The 21,230-nt window shown below is 42.9% G+C and overlaps 2 protein-coding genes across 6 annotated transcripts; both read left to right on the top strand.

The window, feature by feature from the left end:
• Positions 1-386: 386 nt before the first annotated feature.
• On the top strand, positions 387-4,306 carry arf3a (ADP-ribosylation factor 3a). Of its 4 annotated transcripts, none has more exons than XM_046397623.1 (5): positions 387-472; positions 1,607-1,778; positions 1,880-1,990; positions 2,353-2,477; positions 2,570-4,306. In XM_046397623.1, the coding sequence occupies exons 2-5, from the start codon at positions 1,631-1,633 to the stop codon at positions 2,729-2,731; spliced, it is 546 nt and encodes a 181-aa protein (XP_046253579.1). In that variant the 5' UTR covers positions 387-472; positions 1,607-1,630; the 3' UTR covers positions 2,732-4,306. The 4 variants fall into 4 exon arrangements, with proteins under 4 accessions (XP_046253579.1, XP_046253576.1, XP_046253577.1 ...); XM_046397620.1 differs by having other exon boundaries at positions 1,596-1,778; XM_046397621.1 differs by having other exon boundaries at positions 412-472; positions 1,565-1,778.
• A 3,304-nt stretch (positions 4,307-7,610) lies between these two features.
• On the top strand, positions 7,611-20,522 carry erbb3b (erb-b2 receptor tyrosine kinase 3b). Of its 2 annotated transcripts, XM_046395735.1 has the most exons (28): positions 7,611-7,967; positions 9,604-9,758; positions 9,848-10,034; positions 11,506-11,631; positions 11,750-11,812; positions 11,963-12,081; positions 12,826-12,967; positions 13,189-13,302; positions 13,376-13,493; positions 13,577-13,650; positions 13,828-13,918; positions 14,193-14,395; positions 14,564-14,696; positions 14,794-14,887; positions 15,495-15,652; positions 15,764-15,820; positions 16,147-16,288; positions 16,394-16,513; positions 16,639-16,737; positions 16,980-17,165; positions 17,262-17,417; positions 17,524-17,599; positions 17,731-17,877; positions 17,951-18,048; positions 18,131-18,307; positions 18,400-18,471; positions 18,771-19,062; positions 19,209-20,522. In XM_046395735.1, exons 1-28 carry the CDS (start codon positions 7,889-7,891, stop codon positions 20,105-20,107), a joined length of 4,377 nt encoding a protein of 1,458 aa, XP_046251691.1. In that variant the 5' UTR covers positions 7,611-7,888; the 3' UTR covers positions 20,108-20,522. The 2 variants fall into 2 exon arrangements, with proteins under 2 accessions (XP_046251691.1, XP_046251692.1); XM_046395736.1 differs by lacking the exon at positions 9,604-9,758.
• Positions 20,523-21,230: the final 708 nt, after the last annotated feature.

The following is a 21,230-nucleotide window of genomic DNA, read 5'->3' as shown; positions in this document are numbered from 1 at the left end:
TGTTACAGTCAGCCATTTATTTATTCATTAAGATGATTCCTGTTTTAATTATTCAAGCATGCTTGACTGCAGACTCTCTGCCACATTTCATATTGGTTTAGCTGATGGTATCCTGCTGCAGTAGCACACCAATAACATCTAACCTCATTCAGTGCCTAGGCTTTATGTCACACAAGATGCTGTGTTTGAATCATGTCTTTAAACCTGGACGCTGTATTTGATCTAACAAAAGCAAGCAGGTCGATGCAGCTGTTTGATAAGATTACTTTCCTTGTTTTTAAAAAGACAATTAAATTACAATTGCCCTCCAGCAGAGCTCCGGGCTTTTTACAAGTCATCGATGACAAATGTGAGAGGTGTTCTTGAGAAACAAACTACCGCGAGAACACACGTTACCACAGCCGTTGCTATCGCGAGACTATCATCCAGTCCTTTGCCTGACTCCAGCTGGTAGCCTGCCTGCCGTTGACGGGTAAGTGTGAATGAGATGCAAATAGTGAAAATTCTCAGAGATGTACACAAGTAATAAAGGTTACCGTAGCAGATTTGTCGCTGTTTTTGACGTCTTGTAACGCTTCGTGATAAATGAACGGCCGATAGTCGACGACATCAGGCCGACTGGTGCGCTTGTCGTGACTGTACGAGGGGATTACAGCACACAAATTGACCCGGATAATTTTTTTTAAAATACTGAAGGAAATTAGCACATATTGTTGCTGGCTAGCAACGCTCGAACAATTCGCGTATCACGCTACAAATACGCAATTTGGCTCATTCAAATTCATCGCCTGCTTGGACTGCAGCATCAGCCGTCATCCCCTCGCGTTATAACAGATGTACATAGATGTGCGGCCACTGCAGCTGTAAAAGAGGCTATGCTAGCAGCTATAGCATGTGCATTTGATATAACTACGGAAATTAAATTGATACGTAACGTAGCAAGTCAGTGACTGAGATGGTCAAGCATAATAAAAATAGTAGTAGTAGTAGTAGAGAGAAGGGGGACGCTGTAACTGCCGAATATCCCAGTTATCACCAAACGCACCCCAGGTAGAACATGTTAGCACAAGTTGACAGCAGAGTTGGCCTTTAAAGGGGCCACACCAAGAAAGACTGCAGGAAAGCACAGTTCACAGCCTCACGCCTTAATGCTGAAAGCTGCGTGCCCCACACGTTATCACAGCCTGTGGTTATGTGTCATTTAGTGTGATGTGAATTGATTATTACACGGGTGTTTCGATTCAATTGCAAGCAAACAGCAAAATAGAAGGTGGTTTGCTCTGCACCACGTTTGCTCTGATCCACATACATATAACAGAGATCCTGTATGGCTGCTGTTCCCTCAGCAAGCCTTCAAAGTGTGAAGCAACAGCCTTTAAGTCAGGTCAGCTGCCTGCTGAGGTGTGAAGTATGCTTTACTGGCTTTCCTCTGAGGTGGCTTCAAGCCCTAACGAGGTGATAATGTTAAGAGTTGCTTTTGAACAGCTACCGTGTCTCACCGCATGATTTTTGTGTGTGTGTGGTTTTGACTTTCTATATGTGGTTGCTTTGTTGCTGTGTACAGAAAGTATTCTCTTCAGTACCCCGTGTAACAGTTCTGTTGCAGTTGAGGAAAGAGCCGCCAGTCATCATGGGAAACATCTTTGGCAACCTGTTGAAGAGCCTGATAGGCAAGAAGGAGATGAGGATTCTCATGGTGGGGCTGGATGCTGCTGGGAAAACCACCATCCTCTACAAGCTGAAGCTGGGAGAGATTGTTACCACCATCCCCACAATCGGTGTGTGAAGAAAGGATGCATTGCTGATGGTTTTAGGTAAAAAAATCTGGTCCTAAAATCGTCCAGTTTGTGTAATTTGTGTTGATTTACTTTTTATTCAGGATTTAATGTAGAGACAGTGGAGTACAAGAACATCAGCTTCACTGTGTGGGACGTGGGTGGCCAGGACAAGATCCGTCCCCTGTGGAGGCACTACTTCCAGAACACCCAGGGTGAGCCAGACTCGCAGCCTCTTAGATGATACACTGGTCAGCCATGTTGGAGTTAACAAGGCCACTCAGTCCTGTGGTAGATCCTGCAGCACACGCTCGCCCCCAGCACCTGAGGGCATATCTGACTAATGCTTCAGATGAGGTCATTTGCATATACAGCCTCCCAACTGTTTCAAATTATTATCATATTAGTCATGCTGAAAGCCTCGACAGTGAATAAATGTGGTTTAGCAATATGGTTTTTTAACAATATGATGTAAGCATACTGTTAAAAAGTGGGATGAAATTGATTCTGGCATGGTTGGTTTTCTTTTGTTTTTTCTGAACCCCTAAAAAGACACAAGCTTTTCCTCTCCCTGCAGGTTTGATATTTGTAGTGGACAGCAATGACCGTGAGCGGGTCAATGAAGCTCGCGAGGAGCTGATGAGGATGCTGGCTGAGGACGAGCTGCGTGATGCTGTTCTACTTGTCTTTGCCAATAAACAGGTATAGGCTTCCTTCTTTGCATTCCCTACCGTCTGCCCCAGTTTCCTAAACATGTGAGGACTCTACATTCACACATTGCGGTTTTTGTTCAGGACCTGCCCAATGCCATGAACGCTGCAGAGATCACAGACAAGCTGGGCCTGCACTCCCTACGCCACCGCAACTGGTACATTCAGGCCACCTGTGCAACCAGTGGAGATGGTCTCTATGAGGGCCTGGACTGGCTGGCCAATCAGCTGAAGAACAAAAAGTGAAAGTTACGGTCAGTAACAAGTGGGGAAGAGCCTGGGTGCCAGCTCCAGGTAGTTATTATAGTGGATCCATTGTATTTACATGGAGAGGCAGTGCTGAAAAGCTCCCAGGGGGTGACTCTCAATGGCTTTCCCCCCCAAAATACTTTCATTTCATCTTTTTATTTTGTGTAATTTGTTTGGATCTGCAGTGAGCGTTTTTAAATATTTACAAACCAATGGTGTAGAAATTTACCAAAAGTACATACATTCCTACAAGCTGAATACATAAATATTGGGACAGTAATAGCATAATGTCACTGTAAAGGCATATGTATTTCCCCATACTATCCAGGACCTTTGAACTCCATCACCGTTTAATTTGTTCAGAAAAGCAAGGATGGCAGAGCAAGCTTTCCTCAGATACTTAAAACCTAATGTAAATTATTAAGAACGTCATAATATTACTATCTCAAAATACTGTCACATTGTTTAAAAACAGTATACTCGTACAGGCTCAGATAAATGTAAAGTTGTCATTTTCTATTCATACCAGTGTTCTACCACCGCAAAATAATGGGCTTCAGAATTCAATTTCTCAGTTCAGTTAAAAACTGAATTGGTTTTACATTTTATTTAAATGTGTTTCTTTTTCATTTGGATTTTATTTATTTTATTTAACCAAAAAACCTGTCGACATACTGCATAGTCTTAAACAATCCATGCTTTTGTCAGCATTTGTTTATCGGTTTTATTTTAAGTGCATCTCATGGTTTCGTTGCCTTTATTGCAATGTGCATTCACTGCTAAGGCAGCTGTTGAAAAAAGAAGCCCCGGTATCACTGTATATTACCGCTTCTCAATCTGCATGGAGATATCCCAGTACTGGCTTGTGGGCTTGTAAGAGCTGTGAACTAATGCAGGCTGCCGCTGTAAATAAAGATTTGTTCTTAGTTGACTTGCCTGGCTCAGTAGGGGTTAAAACAGTTTGTCTGGCATCAGCGAGGTGTGATAGCTGAACTGATACAGATGACAGAACAGGCACACTGTACCAGCTCTGTGGCTTAGAAAGAAATGCTGCTACTGGCTTGCCCCGTGGAGAGTGATGCAGCAGAGCATATGATTGGCAATATCAGAGAGCTTAGATGGTTTTGAATGTTTATTTATTTATTTTTTAAGTCAGTTTGTGCAAGAAACTGCACTGTATATGTCAAAATAACTCACATTGCTTGTCATCCTAATTTATCCATTCCTAACTGGCGTGACATTAAATGTGTTTCTTGTGTTAACCGTATCTCTGTGTACCATGTTGCACAAAATAACTCTCTAAGCATTACTGTTGTACAAAATGAAATGTCTGCTTTTTTTCTTGTATTTTCAATGGAGTATTTATTTATTTTGGACCAAAAGGCAAGTGTTGATTTTAGTGTTGTTTTTTTTGTTCTTTCCTTGAGTTGCTAACTAGATCAGACAGTTGTCTTTTTTGAGTGTTTACACAAATCACATAATTTGAAAAAAAAGGAGAGAGGATGATAGTAATACTGCATCATAAGGCATGTTAATACTGTACAAGATCTGTAATAAAAGTGAATTATAATAGCCTGTTTCCTCAGACTATATTTGTTAGTAAAATATACTGCTGCTGGTTGGAACAATGCTGTACTGATGAATGTTATGGATTTAGTGTAAAGTTTACCGAACAACCTTCTAATATGCAAAAGCATGCTTTTCTATGTCAGCGCAATTGTATATATGTTTATGTAACAACAAAAGTATACCATGGTACTCACAGTCAAATTGAAAGTGTTATTGATATACCTGTAGATGTTGGGATCAGTGTGTTGGCGGATATGTATAACTGATAGCATCTTTTGTGTGTGTGTGTGTGTGTGTGTGTGTGTGTGTGTGTGAGATGGACCCTCTATTATGTTTGGTTTGATGTGAAACTTGTTTTCGTGGCCTTATATTGCCAGTGGTTAAGTTCTCTTTGATAAAAGGTTTCTATGTAGGAGTGTCCCAACATTCAAGTATCTCACCTATGATCTGTAACACTGGTGCACTCACAGTACTGTTGTGGTTAAACATCCTTCCTTCAGTGACTATTGGCAGACTTTCAACTTGAGAAATGTAGAAAAGCAAGACTGCAGAACATTCCAGCCAATAATGTTTATTCAATATGGAACATACTGAAAATGGATGTATTTGATTTAGAGGAATATCATCAAGAGGAGGAAATAAAGGCAACACCACCTGGTGCAAAAGTGTTGAATGATTCAGTGATTCCTGGCACTACATTGATCAATCAATAAAAAAAAGAAAACAAGCAAGCCAGAAAAACCCTCAATGCCTTAATAATTTTTCATCTTCCTGGACATCCTAAGACTGTACTTATTTATCTGTTTGTTCAGATCTCAGCTTTTCCCCCAGTTTTTATCAAACACTGTTGAAAGATTCCTCCCCATACATGTTTTAATACTAAAAAAATATACATGTTTGAACTGCTGGACACAAGATGTCCATTCTCAGCGTAGGTGCACTGGAGGCTTTGAGTTTTCGGTTAAGGTGCTAATTGGACTATGATTGACTTCCAAACTGGCTGCGATGTCCCAAAGTCATGCTCTTACATACGTGTACTTGGACTGAGATTTAAGTGGACCACAGAGAAACTTGTCATTATTTTGCACACTGAAGGTCAAACACCCAAGTGAAGTAACAATAAGACACATTTTTGTGTGCAGGAGGAGGACGATCTTCACGTTTCTGACTTTTTATTCTATCAGCTGCCAACTAAGACTAAAGCCAGATTAATTAACAGCACATATTACAAGCTTAATTACTGAACATGTACTGGTGGACATGGGAAGGAAAAGAGCAGGTCAAATAGGTGGGAGGACATGGATCTATGTTGTCTTTCTCTTTTGGCCTTTCCTAACTGCTGCCATCAAGAGAAGTTTGGCACAGTCAGGTAGTTTCCCAGTGGAACTGCTGCACTCCAGAGAGAGTCATTTTGTCTGAGCCAATCAGAGATCCATGTAGAGGAGAGTGCCGCTGTGTCTCCAGGGGTGTGACAGCAGTATGTGGGTCAGAGCTGCTCCCGGGGCCACCAGCCCCCAGGGCCCCCTGCAGGACGGCTACAATAGTAGCCCCAGGGCGGATGCCATAGCTGGGATTCCCACCCGTAACCGGGACGCCTTCGCCCAGGGCACAGACACACTGGCAGCAGCACCACAATCAATTCATCAATCTCCGAAGGGAGTGGCAACTGCAAAAGGCCACAGCCGTCACCCCCACAGCTCGCCTTTGGAAGGGACAGGGCCACCAGGGCTGACACTGAGGCTGACACCATGGTGGCGTTGTGAAACTGCCAGCCTCTGCAGAAACCATGGAATTATCAGGCCTTTACTGAAGCCACTTTTCTTCACTTGACAACAGAGGAACCCTCCTGAGAATATGAAAAATAACCACCAATAGTTTTTTTTTTCTATTTTTTTCTATTTTTCTGGAACAAGATTGAAAACCCCACTCTGACTTCTGCCTGTATGTTTAACTACACAACACACTGTGAAAATTTCTTCCAACCTACTGAGAAATGTTGCTCACCAGCACTTTCCATCAGACACTTGACACAAGTGTACAAATATCAGCTGTTAATTTTTATGAGAGCAGATTAGCGATTGTACTAAAACCTATGAGTCAAAGAATCATAATGTAAAAACGTGTACGCCATGTAGGTCCAAGCACTGACTTAGAGTCCACCTCCCACAGTACCTAACACCAACCGTCAGACTCTGTCTCCCCCTGCTGGATGGACAGCTGCTGATGGAGGCCAGTTATGAGTTCAAATTAGTAGTATAGGCTGATATTCAAATAATTAAGATGTACTCAAACCGCATGACTATGAAAAAGGTTGTATTTTTACATTTCATTTTACATTTTTTTTAAATTTGCCTTTTAGTAATGAACATATCAGTTACATTAAGAGATCAACATCACGGTCACATTTTCACTGAAATTTGATAATCGTTTTTTTAAAGGTTTCACTCTCAGTCCCATTTTTCTACATAGGGATACATCCAAACAAGCAGCAACTGTTCAGTTATCTCTCATCCCATCCAAAATAAGATTACAGTACATCTGTCAGAAACACTTACCGATATCGGTCCGTTAGCGAGTCATCTCCCCCCCTTTCCAGTCACAGCTTCATGTTCAAGAATCTTGTCTGCTCGGAGGCCATTTTCTCTTGTTTTGGGTTCAGAAGTCACTTGACCATCTGACAATGTGCCCATTGTGGCAGGCTGCTCCATAGGCATCAAAGAGGTGATTAACCAGTTGACAGGGCCGTGGGGACAATACTGCCCTTTACAGGGGAAACAGTGCAGCCACTCACAGCACTGGGTGCTGAAGGGGAAACCACAGCTCTGCTTCCACATGCAGGAGCGAACAGCATGAAACCAAAATAACTCCACATAAAGGGAACATATAGGATACATGGTGTTCACACTGGTGGGCATGCAAAAGGGTCAGATAACAAGCGCCTGTTTCACGTATTAGAAATTGCCTTTTTATCCTTAGTATTAATTTAAATCAGTAAGGCTACTTGATATACTGAAGCTGAGAGTGGCAGTGAGATGAGTCATTAATTTAAATGTTATTCAGCTCTATAAGCAGGCCTGATGTATTTGTTGTCATCTAATTTTATTTGTATGTGAGAAAAAAAATAAAAGCAATTCATGTCATATATTAAATATTCCACACATATATATCTATATAACAGGATTTTGTTTCACCCCCCCGGATACTTAGTGGAACAACTGAGGCTGGAGCGCGTAAAAAAATGACGGACTAACCTCTGATTGGTGAATAAATCGGGCTCCTGGCCAATCACATCTCTCTCTCCGGGAGGGAAAACCCAGCGTCAAAATAAACTGGCACTTGGTCGCCTTTTTCAGTTTAGCAATTAACGCGATTTATCTGCTCCCTTTGCTTCTGTCTTTTGTGAAGTTTTAAATGAGGGTTTGCTTTTGTACTTCTTTCTGACTGCATCATATTGGATTCTTCTCTCATCTTACAGAGCGTGGAACTCGAACTAACTTTGGTTTGCAGTACGTTTCCTTCGTTTTTCTTTATAATCGAAGACTATTAGAACCTGTATGACATGCTCATACTTCACTAAACGACAACATGATCCAGTGGCGACTCATATTACTGTGTGTGACAGTATCGTGGAGGCTACAAACAGCATCATGCCAGACCCATGAAGGTAAGGGAACTTCTCAGAAACTTTGTCTAGCGTGTTTTGGTGCCATCATTTCCTTAATTCTGCTTCTTTTTTTTAATTATCCTCCCTGAATTCACAAGTTGCCATCTACACTTTTGAAGGGTTAAGAGGGCAGCATTTTATAAACTATTACCAACTGTACCTTGTTTTTTAGTTCATCTCAGTTCACACAGTATTTCCTGTGCTCTCCTCCTTGAGAGTTTTTTTTATCTGGATTCTTATCAAAGCCCTTAATGGATGGTTATATCACTACTTTATGTACTGCTAGTGATGACTAGCAGCATCATTAATGGCCTGGTGGAGACACAATTTGCCCGCATGGCATTGAGCCCAGTTGTAAAAAGCTACTGAGGACAACTGGTCCTCTTCATGCTGCCACGTGCAATCTGCGGATGATTGTTTTTGTTTCTTTTCAAGAGGTTATCTAGTTGTTTGAGTCGTGCAAATGTGCTTGTGCATATGTTTTAATCGCCCCGACTGTCAGAATAGTCATGCAGTTCTCCCAGATGTGCTGTGAGTTCCACTTCTGCTCAGGGTCTACATTTGCTGAAGAGAACTGTGCATAAATGAGTGCGTGGAGATGTGAGTTTGTACACACAACAAACCCTCAGAGGTTTATGGAGGTAATCAGCCTGACTTTAATGCAGCTGGAAGGGTTTTGTTTATAGCACTACATGGTCAGAAAACAATGATTTAAGTTACTGTTTCAGGTGCTTAATCTTTGCACATAAATGGCCAGCGCCAGTTTGAGATGTTGTGTATATCTCCTTCCGTTCACAATATTTCCCTTCCCTGTGCCAGAATGGCCTACTCACACATGACCCATTGTCTGTTGGTATGATCTCAGCAACGCAGAGCCCTCAGACGCATACAGACGCACATGCACACACACAGAAGCACTGTCTGCCACCGCATCACTCTTCACTCACTGGGACACACTGTCCACATTTACAACTTTATCACAATGGGGTACTTTGTCCTAAGAAAAGCCCTGCTATCCTCGACCCTCTGCCTCCACTCCTTCAAGCCCCAGCCCTGGACTACTCTGTGGGTTACAGCCTGCCTGTTTTACTCTGCTTCAAACTGTCCAGCCAAGAGAGCAGCACACAGCAGCACACACAGCATCAGGAAGACTCACCAAACCCATAAATACTGCAGAAACAATAAAAGAAACACTCAAATATTCACCAGTAGTGGGGCCATTAGTGTTTAGCTGTTTCCTTAGCTACAAGTCACATACAATTTACTTTTTTTGCCAGTCATTTTTAACTGCATGCATATGTGTTTTTGTTCAATATATGACATTTTGTACCATTCCAATCTGCTATTGGTTTCCATTCATTTCTGTAGAGCATTAAAATAAATAAGCCCATTTGACCTATATAATGCATCACAGTCTCATATACACTATGATGGATTACACGATTCAAAACAAGCCCCAAGAGTTTGCTAATTCAGTTTCAAGCAGAAAATGACAGAAATCAATGGCTCTCAATCAGGAAAAATACATCAAAAACACAAAGGTATACATTAGTAAGTAAAAAGTGATACTTTCTGCTTCCCCATGTTTTTATCAAACTTAAGAGTGATTTGTATTTCTCCCTCCTGTATATGTCAGTGGTGTGTCCTGGTACTCAGAATGGATTGAGCTCCACGGGTTCTCAAGAGAATCAGTACAACCTGACTAAGGACCGATATAATGGATGTGAAATCATCATGGGAAACCTGGAGATCACTCAGATTGAGAGTAACTGGGACTTCTCTTTCCTCAAGGTCAAAATCTTTCCTTCTCTCCCTCCCTGCCTTTCAACTGATTTGTGTGATTATAATTATAGAAGTGCACTCTTTTATTTTCCCTCCAGACAATCCGCGAGGTGACTGGCTACGTCCTCATTGCTATGAACCACTTTCAGGCGATTCCTCTGGGGCAGCTACGGGTCATCAGAGGAAACAGTCTCTATGAAAGACGCTTTGCTCTCTCTGTCTTCTTCAACTACCCCAAGGATGGCTCCAACGGCCTGCAGCAGCTGGGGCTCGTAAATCTGACAGGTTAAACGGGGTTAACAAGACACTGAAGCACTGGGGAAAGATGTCCTGTATAAAAGATTTCTATCTTAAGGCATCCAAAACAGTGAGAACAAAGACATTTAAACTCAATAGCAGTAAACAGAAAAAATGCCGGTCCTGCAGTAAGCTTCTTTGAATTTTATTGTAGAAGGAAACATAAAATGTGCCACTTTATGAGCAGAATATGGAAGATGTTGACAGATCTTATTGTTGACAGTTACTCATTCTTTAAAAGTGTAGCTGCACAAAATAGAGGCAACATTTAGAGGAAATCACAGTCTTATCTGATACTCATTGTCAGCTATTTCTTGATGTCCTCTCAAGTGGCTTAAAGCTTGGAGATGGTGATTACTGGTGTGCGGGGACTTGGTTTTAGTCTCAGCCCCAAAATCTGCGACATCTTAGAATAGTAGGCTGCATCCAAAGTCTATTTAAGAGGCCTTTTACACAGCAGATAGTTTAAATCTTCATAGTAGAAAAAAGCACAGGTGTAGCTAGTAAAATGAATGATGGCTCTGTTCTGAGTCCTGCTAAGTCGTGACAGCGTCTCAATGCCAGAGCCCATAAACTAAAGCAGCTAAATGGAATTCAGTCGTTATTTCTTTTATCATTCACGCCTGTGCTTTTCCTTCTGTCACATGTCAAGAAAAAGCTCCATTATGAAGCAACAAGATTTGTAATTGTGTGTAATAATGTAAACAGCTGGACATATTTTCCCTCCAAGGTGTAAGGTCTTGTGAGGTTATTGGGGTGGGGAGGGCAGCTGACTCTTATATTTCTTTCTTCTTCTTTTTTTTTTAAAGTCTCCCAAATGTTTTTATATTATATTATTAGAACAGCAATACTTAGATTTATTGTCAGGGACTGGAGGAAGGAAGGCTTTTCCAGTGTGCTGCAACTTCTTGGAACTGAGAGGAAGATAACGAATGTCAACAGCACTTTACATTACAGAACCTATGTTACAGTCTAATTATTCAGTAGCCTACACATGTGCTGTCAGTAGATGTTCTAACTGGTACACCGCCAGGAGAAGGATCCAAACACAACTCAGGTGACAGACTTCAGGCAGGCAGCCAATCAGCAAAGGCAAACAAATCCAGGGGGTTAAGCAGAGGCAAAGTCATAAAGGCAAAGCAAAGATCCCAAAAAACAAAATAAAAATAATAAAAGAAATAAAAACAAGGACAGCGAGATTGCTGGGGGACACATGACATGAGGGTACATAACAGCCTGGCACAGAAGGACGCCAGAGCAGAATTATTAAATACTCTGGGAACAGGGCACGAATGACACTAATCAGGGTGAGGCAATCAATATTGGCGGGTAGGCGGTTAAAGACAGGAAGTATGACAGTGAGAAACAACAGATACCGTAACTGCCAAAATAAAACAGGAAACTCTCTCTCTCTCTGTGTGTGTGTAGTTTACATAATCTCTCACCCATTGTTTCACAGAGATCCTTAACGGAGGAGTACAGATTATCAACAACAAATACCTGAGATACGGCCCCTGGATCTTCTGGAAAGATATCATCCAAGACAACAATGCTTCCATTGACATCCAGTACAATGGAGTTAGAGGTCAGTGCTGGAATGGTCCAACAATACTTCACATATGCCCAAATTATCTCATGATTGTCTCTTTCTTACAGTACTTCCTGCCTCTCTCTCTCTCTCTCTCTCTCTCTCTCTCTCTCAGGCCCATGCCACAAATCGTGTGGAGATTACTGCTGGGGGCCAAACAAGAACCAGTGTCAGATCTGTGAGTGACCAGCTGTTCTGGTTCCCTTTTTCTGCCGGGTTTCCTGCTCCTGGTTTCATCACTCTCCTCCTACTGCTACCCAACACACACACACACACACACACACACACTGGTGACCTGTGTTCAACCCGTGTCTCCTGTGTGTCTCAGTGACTAAGACGGTGTGCGCTCCGCAGTGTAATGGCCGCTGTTTTGGGACGAGCCCCAGGGACTGCTGTCACGTAGAGTGCGCAGCAGGATGTAAAGGCCCTCTGGATGTTGACTGTTTTGTAAGTGATCCCTTTTCAATAAATGAAAAGCAAGTTTTTTTTCTGCTTTGTTTTCTTCATGGAAAACCTACTGTGCTTCCTAATTTCAATTCTATGCTCCCACTTTGATTCTACTGTGCTGTGCATAACTGAAAGTCTAAGCTTTATGCCATTACAAATTGGAAACACTCTTTGGATTTAATTCTCATATTCCAGGCATCTATTAGCTTTTGTTATAGTAGGCCTGAGTGTGTACAGTTGTGTGGTATGGAAATCCCCTTGCAGACAAATGAAACTTAGATGCTGTTGACACTCAACCCACTTGTTGGCACGTCTGATACCTGAGAGTTAGCTGCCAAACAACACGAACAAATTCACACTATTCTTTATCAGTTTATGTTCCTGGATTGATTTTCTAACCACGTAGCTTGTGAGTACAATAATTCATGGCAGCTGACTTTAAAATCCTGAGTGCTTCGACGAGTCTACAGCCATGCAAGCAAATGTGAGGCCATACTGGTGCAGCTGTGCTTTGCAGGTACAGTGTCAGCCATCATCTTAGTTTAGCTTCTCAGCAGTCTAACATTTGGGTTTTTAGCACTAAAAACAAAAGTGGAGCTGAGATCATTTTTCACTCATTTCTTGGTAACCATTTACATTTTTGTGTACCGCAACAAATTAGAACAGGGGATCGTGAAAGTAATTACAATCCATGCTATCTGTGTGTGTGTGTGTGTGTGTGTGTGTGTGTGTGTACCTGCACAGGCATGTCGTCACTTTAACGACTCCGGAGCCTGTGTGCCTCAGTGTCCACAGACTTTGATCTATAACAAGCAGAGGTTTCAAATGGAGACCAACCCTAATGCCAAATATCAGTATGGATCCATCTGTGTCTCCCAGTGCCCCAGTGAGTTGCCTGTGTCTGTTTGTGTCCTTGCACACTCAACATGTTTTTTGTTTGTTTGTTTTTGTTTTGTTTTGTTCTTTTTGGGGGGGTGGGGTGAAAAGTAGATCAAACTAGTCTTTGCTCTCGAGCACATGGTGTCAGACTTGATGCGATGCCGTGCCTTAAACATATCCAGTGATTCATCGTCTCTCCTGAAGTGCACTTTCTCTCTCTCCTCAAAGCTCATTTTGTAGTGGACGGTAGCTCCTGCGTGAGCGTTTGTCCTCCAGACAAGATGGAGGTGGAGAGAGAAGGCCAGAGGCAGTGCGAGCTCTGCAGTGGACTCTGCCCAAAAGGTTAAACACTTTCCACTTCGCACTGCGAGTTCATTTGTCAGGCTTTAAAGCTTTTGTTTGGTCATCCCTGTAGTGTGTGAAGGTACTGGTGCTGAACACAGACAGACGGTGGACTCAAGCAACATCGACAGCTTCATCAACTGCACCAAGATCCAGGGCAGCCTTCACTTCCTGGTCACAGGGATTCTTGGGTACTTGTCTGCCCATACCTGATGGATCTCACTTTAGGATGTTGTACAGTCGCCTTCATATTGTGTGTGTTTGTTCTTCATAGAGATGACTTCAAAAACATCCCACCCCTGGATGCCAAAAAACTGGAAGTGTTTCGCACCGTCAGAGAAATAACAGGTTTTTATGTACAGTCAATTTTGTTGATGCTGATAAACAATCTTGTGTTTTAACGTAAAAGCACAAATACTGTCTAATACTTGCAACCGTTTATCAAGAGACATGCCAGCTTAAAAAAAAATAAAAAGCTTCCTGGTGAAAATTTGTTGACAAAATGTCTCTGTATTTTATTGTCAGATATCCTAAATATCCAGTCGTGGCCCACAGAACTGAATGATTTGTCCGTCTTTTCGAGTCTCACTACAATCCAAGGGAGGTCGCTGTACAAGTAAGGCTTCTTTAGCGTTTTTCTTTCACATGTGCTGAGGCTTGTGTTCCTGCTTCAGCTAACATCTATGTGCATTACATGTTAAGTGTGTTGCGTAACCATGTGTCACCACAGCTCTTTTACATTTTACTAACTTCCTCTGCTCTTTCTGTACGATGCAATTTGTCCTGGATCTAAAACAGAATCTGCAGATACAGTCCAGTGTTACAAATCAGCTGTATTTTTTTCTGTCTGTATCCTCCATCCTCCATCCTCCAACCCTCTCTCACCAAAGGCGTTTTTCTCTGATGGTGATGCGCATCCCCACTCTTACATCACTGGGTCTGCGCTCTCTCCGGGAGATCAGCGATGGCAGCGTGTACATCAGTCAGAACGCCAACCTCTGTTACCACCACACCGTGAACTGGACACAGCTGTTCAGAGGCCGCAGAGTTCGAGTCAACAGCCTCAGCAACAACAGGCCACTGGCAGAGTGTGGTGAGAGTGACAAACTTGCTCTCCTTATCGAGACTCTGTATCACATATGCAAAGAGAAATTAACTCCACGCCACCTTCTTCTATATTGCAGTTTCATTAATGTTAGCAAAAAGTAAATATATTTTATTTGCATTTCCCAATGCTTTTCTTACATTTTTGTGTGTGCAGTTGCAGACGGCCATGTGTGTGACCCCCTGTGTTCAGACTCAGGCTGCTGGGGCCCGGGGCCCGACCAGTGTCTCTCCTGTAGGAACTACAGCCGAGATGGCACATGTGTGGGCGGCTGTAATTTTTACTCTGGGTCAGTAGACACGTGGTGGTGTTCTTACTGATGTTGTTTGTGTGTTGCATTCATTAATTTTATCTCAGTGTTTATATTTTTTACATTGTGTCCCCAGAACTCCCAGGGAATTTGCAGGACCTGATGGCGAGTGTGTTGCTTGTCATACAGAGTGTAAGCCTCAGCATGAGAAAGTCAGCTGTACTGGACCGGTAATCACTTTCTTTGATTGTACCATAGAAAATATATAGACAAAAGTATTTGGATACACCTCTTTATTATTGAATTCAGGGGTGGTATGGGGCTGTTTTTAGGGAATTGGGCTCCAGTTTGGGGAAGGCCCTTTCCTATTCCAGCATGACTGTGCCCCAGTGAACAAAGCAAAGTCCATAAAGACATGGTTGGATGAGTTTGGTGTGGAAGAACTTGACTGGCCCACACAGAGTCCTGACCTTAACCCCACCGAACACCTTTGGGCTGAACTGGAACTGAGCTGGAGATCAGCACCTGACCTCACAAATCTTGTGGAAAGCCTTCCCAGAAGAGTGCAAGCTGTTGAAGCTGCAAATCTGTCTGTGCATTTAAAATGTGATGGTCAGGTGGCCCAGCACTTTTGTCCATATAGTGTAGGTGATGGCTAATGGTTACAAATAAACCATTTATTCTGTGTTGGAATCAAACACTGCACAACGTCAGCTTCTTGCTCTATGCCTTGGCTCATTGTAGGTTACAGTGCCTCCCCACAGAGCCAAACATAATCTCTCTCATGTTGTCTCAGTTTCTCCCGTATTTTTCTGCCTTCCTCTCCATCTTTGTCAGGGTGCAGACCAGTGTGTGACATGCGCCAACCTCCGAGATGGCCCTTACTGCATGTCCTCATGTCCCACTGGAGTGAATGATGGACAGAGGGGGCTGATCTTCAAATACCCCAACAGGGAGGGTCACTGTGAACCATGTCACCCCAACTGCACACAAGGGTGAGATTGGACTCACAGTGTGTGTTTCCATGCGTCCGTTCACTGATGCATCACAATAATTAAATCGATAAAGGTTGAAAGTCGATGTGTTTCTGTGTTTCTGTGTTCCAGGTGCTCAGGCCCTGGTTTGAGTGACTGTTCAGAGGCAGCCAGACTGGCAGTTAGTAGGTGAGCGCTTCCCCCTGCTGGTGAATACAAAACACTGCACTGCAATGTGTGAAATTCATCCACAACTCACTGGGACACACCTGAAACTCTCATTTTGTCCATCTCTTCAAGCAGGGTGATAAACCCATTTTCAGCAATTTTCTTTTGGCATTATTTCTTACCGACCACATTTTTTGCTTTCGTTAGTGGTATTTATGGGCATCAAAAACTTGGCTTCACTCTTTGGTGACCAATCAGATCTGGTTTTTGCTGTTGCAGCAGGACTATAGTTTCTACCAAAGCAAAGTCTTATTATGACACACGATCATGTCTGTTTCACTCTGCAGTGGTCAGATTACAGGCATAGCTTTAGGTGTCCCGGCTGGCTTGATTTTTTGCCTGGTATTGTTTTTCCTGGGTGTGCTGTACCACCGAGGCCTGGCCATCCACCGGAAGAGAGCCATGAGGAGGTACCTGGAGAGCGGAGAGGTGAGACTTTAGAACGTGATCCAACCTCATGAGCTGCTACATGTGTTTGATTTAAGAGGGAGAAAAAAAATAATCGCGGTATTAATCTTGTTGGTTTTATGGCAGAGCTTTGAGCCGCTGGGTCCTGGGGAGAAAGGTACCAAGGTTCACGCCCGCATCCTGAGACCCTCAGAGCTGAAGAAAATCAAAGCCCTTGGCTCTGGAGTTTTTGGCACGGTGAACAAGGTATTTATTAAATTCTTTTTTAAACATCTACCACTTATGCACTGATTTATGTGTTGTTATAGTTTCAGATTTAGACTTCTGTGAACTGATGTGACTGTACATTTAATGTGTTTTTTTAATTTTAGGGATTTTGGACTCCAGAGGGAGAGACAGTGAAGATCCCTGTGGCCATAAAGACCATCCAGGATAGCTCGGGCCGACAGACCTTCACCGAAATCACTGATGTAAGTATCACAGCTTCTTATTCCCCTGAAAGAAGTTAAAACATCACAGAAACATCAGTTAATTTGATGTACAGCCTGAAGTGTAAGGAGAATAATAAGACAAATAGTTTGATAGTTATAATGATGCCTGTAACTGTAATCATCAATTTGTATTTAAAAATTACAAAAAAGGAACATCAATAAAATATCATTAAATTGTCAAAATAAAGTATATAGTGTTTGATTACTGGCTCTCTGTGTAGCATATGCTGTCCATGGGCAGCCTGGACCATCCCTACATTGTCAGGCTGCTGGGCATCTGTCCAGGTCCCAGTCTACAACTGGTGACCCAGCTTAGTTCACAGGGCTCCTTACTGGAACACATCAGACACCGCAAGAACAGCCTGGACCCCCAGCGCCTGCTCAACTGGTGTGTGCAGATCGCTAAAGTGAGTGAATTACAGATTCTTTTAAACAACCAAAGGTCATGAAAAAGCTGTCAGGGTATTTGTAGGGTATATACGGTACGTATGATTGTCTCTCAGGGTATGTACTACCTGGAGGAGCACTGCATGGTCCACAGGAACCTGGCCGCCCGCAACATCCTGCTGAAGAACGACTACCAGGTCCAGATCTCTGACTACGGTGTTGCGGACCTCCTTTACCCTGACGACAAGAAATATGTCTACACTGACACCAAGGTTGTTATGACTCGTACATTTTGAGATACACCTTGAATTGTCACAGTTTTCACCGTTTCGTCCAGTAATGGAATCAATCAGTATGACCTGTCTGTAATTTGTCCAGACACCCATAAAGTGGATGGCACTTGAAAGCATCTTGTTTCGAAGATACACTCATCAGAGTGATGTCTGGAGTTATGGTAAGAGGCTGTGTGTTTGTGTGTGGTGTTATACAGCACGAGCCCATAAATAAACTGTCAAACTGAAAGCTGCTGTCTGTGACTTTTGGCAGGGAGAGCATTTAATTGTGGTGTCTCTTCTTCCCGGACAGGGGTGACAGTGTGGGAGATGATGTCATTCGGGGCAGAGCCGTATGTATCGGTGCAGCCTCAGGAAGTGCCGAGTCTGCTGGAGAAGGGCGAACGACTGTCACAGCCTCACATCTGTACCATAGATGTCTACATGGTCATGGTTAAATGTGAGTGACGTTGCGGCGGATACACACAAACACACAAAGAGGCGATCTGAATTGTTTTACTTCCTCTTGTTAGGCTGGATGATTGATGAAAATATAAGGCCGACCTTCAAAGAGCTGGCGAGCGACTTCACCCGAATGGCAAGAGACCCACCTAGATATCTTGTCATCAGGGTGAGGCTATCATTTATTTTACGCTAAGTCCGCTGGATGTTTATTTAGACCTTGAACCCTGTTCTACCATGGTATTCTGCAGGAGGAAGGAGCAGAAGCAGCCTCAGGAGAAATCCATCGAAGGGAATCAGAGCGAGGGCTTCTTGAGGCAGATTTGGAAGATCAAGACGAGGAGGGATTGGAGGATGGTTTGGCTACTCCTCCTATCCCACATTCTCCATCTTGGAGTGTGTCTCGTTCACGGATCAATTCTTACAGGGTAATGAAATACACGTTCGATTTTCGGACCATTATGACTTGCTCAGAGGCACAGGAAGCAGCACATGACACATTCTGCTCTCTTACCTGTAGAGTGGAACCTCTCAAGCAGGACCCATTGGATACCTGCCTATGACCCCCAGCCCCGTGGACAGCATCCGCCAGGTGTGACAGAATCACAGGTTCACACGAATGCATGCAAACAAACACATTCCCACCCTGTAAGATTAATGCTGTCTGTTCCACTGAACGGGGGATAAAGTGGAAGCTGTAACAGCTCCACTTTAATCACCACTTTATTATTACATCTGCCGATAGCCACATTAAAATATATTTTATGACCAAGCTGTTTCCAACAGGCCATTACCACACATTAAAATCTGTCACTCTGGTCCCTCTGGTCTCAGTTAAAAATAATATTATTCTTGTCTATGTAGTCAGAGTCTTTGCTTTTTTTGTCTCAGCTGTGGCTTCAGAGGTCTCGACTGAGCTCAGTGCGGACCCTGCCGGAGAGGTCAGAGTTCAAGGGGAGTGGCAGAGAGGCAGATTTGAGTGAGGAAGGGTTACGGAGTGGGAGTCTTCACAGGGCCAGGTTTGGCTCTGAGAGGGGCAATCCGCGAATATCCGTCAGCCGGCACAGAAAACTCTCAACAGCATCAAGTCCATCCTCATATAAGGTCTGGACGGTAGAGGGGGAGGAGGAGGTGGACCACTATGGCTACGTCCTGGCTGGGTCGCCTGTTACTCCAGAGAGAGGTAAATTATCCCATGAAGCTGAGAGCATGCTGACCTGTTGTATTAGATGCTTGACTGTTTGCTTCACTTTCGATACTTGTAATTGGTAAATTCTAGCATAAATGATACATAATGAAAGCTCCTTCCCCTGATCTTCTTCCTTTCAGTCTGTAGAGCCTCTCATTCTGGGAGAAGAACCTCAAGACTCAGGAATAACCTGTCTCCAGTGTTGATAAATCCCTCCCAGGAGTATGAAATCATGAGCAAAGAGTCTGGCGCTTGCTTGACCAGCTCACTAGCTGATGTGTCTTCCGCAGCAGTTTGTTATAAAACCTCACCTTTACACTCCCCAGCGTTTATGTCCCCATTACCAGCAGAGCACACAGAAACTCTAACACCAATCTTTGCTGTAAACAGTAAGCAAGTAGATGAGGAGTGTGAAGTAAGTACTGCAGAACAAACAGACTCCCCAGAGAAACATCAGATTAATGGGGACTCTGATAATGGGAACAGAGCTGTGGATGACCAAGGAGAGGCAGTCCAAGGGATAGGCAGATATGAATATATGGATATCAGACGATCCGACTCTACAGAGGAAAAAGATTCAACACTGGAGAGACGTGGGAGTCGAACATCTGCAAAGAGTGCAGCAGAGACAGAGGAAACAGGCCAAATAGTGGAGGTGTTGAAAAAAGAGGATGAGGAGGAAGAGGAAGAGGTGAAGTACCACAAACCGAATAAACAACCCGCACCTCAGGGGACTCTGAGCGGTATGGTCATACCCACGCCAGATGTGCTCACAGCTGAGGTAGAAAAGGCGGAGGCGTATGAGGAGATGACCATACTTGGAGTGGTGCCTGCTGGGTGGGAGCAGGCAGACTACCAGAACCTCCCAGTGAAGGGGAGGTCTGTTCCTGAGGAGACGGGCAGTGGCAGGTGTGCAGGGATCGGGGGATACATCAAGGTGTGTGCTGGCATGGGGGAGCCTGGCAGCAACACATCATTTGACAACCCAGACTACTGGCACAGCAGATTGTTCCTCAAGCCAGATGCTGTGCGCACCTAATAACGTGGACTGGGACAGAAACATGCTAACAGTTACATTACAGTTTTGCGATGTTTCCCAGCTGTTTTCTTTGAGATCCTGTATCCAAAGCCTTTGAAAGTTAAAAGTGATAAAACAAATACACCCATTTCATGTTTAAAAAATGACTGTGGGCTGGCGCAGAAACCACAAAATAAAGACTGTAGCAAAGCAAAGCATGTGGCGTTTGCGTGTGAACTTCAAAGTGTCTTGTGAACAGTTCCTGAATTAAAAACAGACATAAAGTTTACCTTACAATTATGCAATGGAAGAATGCTTCATTATTAAAATACTTCTGTACTGTAGCAGGAAGATGAGTAAGAGCAGTGTTTTTATACAATTAATTATAACACGAATTGTCATGTAAATGAATAAATACAAAGAATTTTCAAATATCAAACCACCTGTGTCATTGATTTGTGCAAAGCAGTCTTCCTTATAAACTTTAATTGCGTGCCTATGAAATGAAACACTAAAATAGCGACTTGAAAATATTCGTTCCTTTGATTTGCTTGTTTATTTTTTATTCTGTTAAAAAAAATGTTATTTTTGCATATGTCTACCTTGCATTTGCTCACACTAACACTACGAGCAGCAGAGAACGAGATGGAGGCAAGTGAACACATCGGTGACGCACTCGCGCGCGATTTGGTAAAAGACAGATCAGAGATGATCAGTGAAGCGAGAGTTTACTTCAGTATACTTCCGTTTTTGTTCAAGCTTAGTTTATGGGCTCATGGTTTGCCATAAAACAAATGACTAATTCGATGATGATCGTTAATTGGTCATAAGCATTTAGCAAGCCTCTTTGAAATGTCTTTAGATGAGATACATTGCCTTGATACTATTTAAATATTCGTCCTATGAAGAATTATTTGTTAGTACACTTCCATATTTTCCTAATTTTCCTCAGACTTTGTGATTGATATGTTGTCTTTAATTTCATCTCTCACTCTCTCTCTCACTTCTTAATCTTATCCATCACTTGGTTTCGGTAAACTGCTATTTCATAAATGAAGAAAAACGAGTAAGTAAATTACCTAGCAGCTGTGTAATATAAGACTATTCAGAAAGACCTCTTATTCATGGTCTAATTTTAAATGAT

Source organism: Scatophagus argus, chromosome 8 (assembly GCF_020382885.2).
Source record: "Scatophagus argus isolate fScaArg1 chromosome 8, fScaArg1.pri, whole genome shotgun sequence".
Lineage (NCBI taxonomy): Eukaryota > Metazoa > Chordata > Actinopteri > Scatophagidae > Scatophagus > Scatophagus argus.
This window is presented reverse-complemented; position numbering and strand designations above follow the sequence as displayed.

What these genes read in the sequence shown, in the direction of transcription:
- erbb3b (XM_046395735.1), top strand. Translation starts at nt 7,889, where the DNA reads ATGATCCAGTGGCGACTCATATTACTGTGTGTGACAGTATCGTGGAGG. An exon ending in CAAGAACCAGTGTCAGATCT is followed by an intron (nt 11,813 to 11,962) that starts GTGAGTGACCAG and finishes TGTGTGTCTCAG; the next exon opens with TGACTAAGACGGTGTGCGCT. An exon ending in GCCTGTTACTCCAGAGAGAG is followed by an intron (nt 19,063 to 19,208) that starts GTAAATTATCCC and finishes TCTTCCTTTCAG; the next exon opens with TCTGTAGAGCCTCTCATTCT.
- arf3a (XM_046397619.1), top strand. Translation starts at nt 1,538, where the DNA reads ATGTGGTTGCTTTGTTGCTGTGTACAGAAAGTATTCTCTTCAGTACCC. An exon ending in TACCACCATCCCCACAATCG is followed by an intron (nt 1,779 to 1,879) that starts GTGTGTGAAGAA and finishes CTTTTTATTCAG; the next exon opens with GATTTAATGTAGAGACAGTG. An exon ending in TTGTCTTTGCCAATAAACAG is followed by an intron (nt 2,478 to 2,569) that starts GTATAGGCTTCC and finishes GTTTTTGTTCAG; the next exon opens with GACCTGCCCAATGCCATGAA.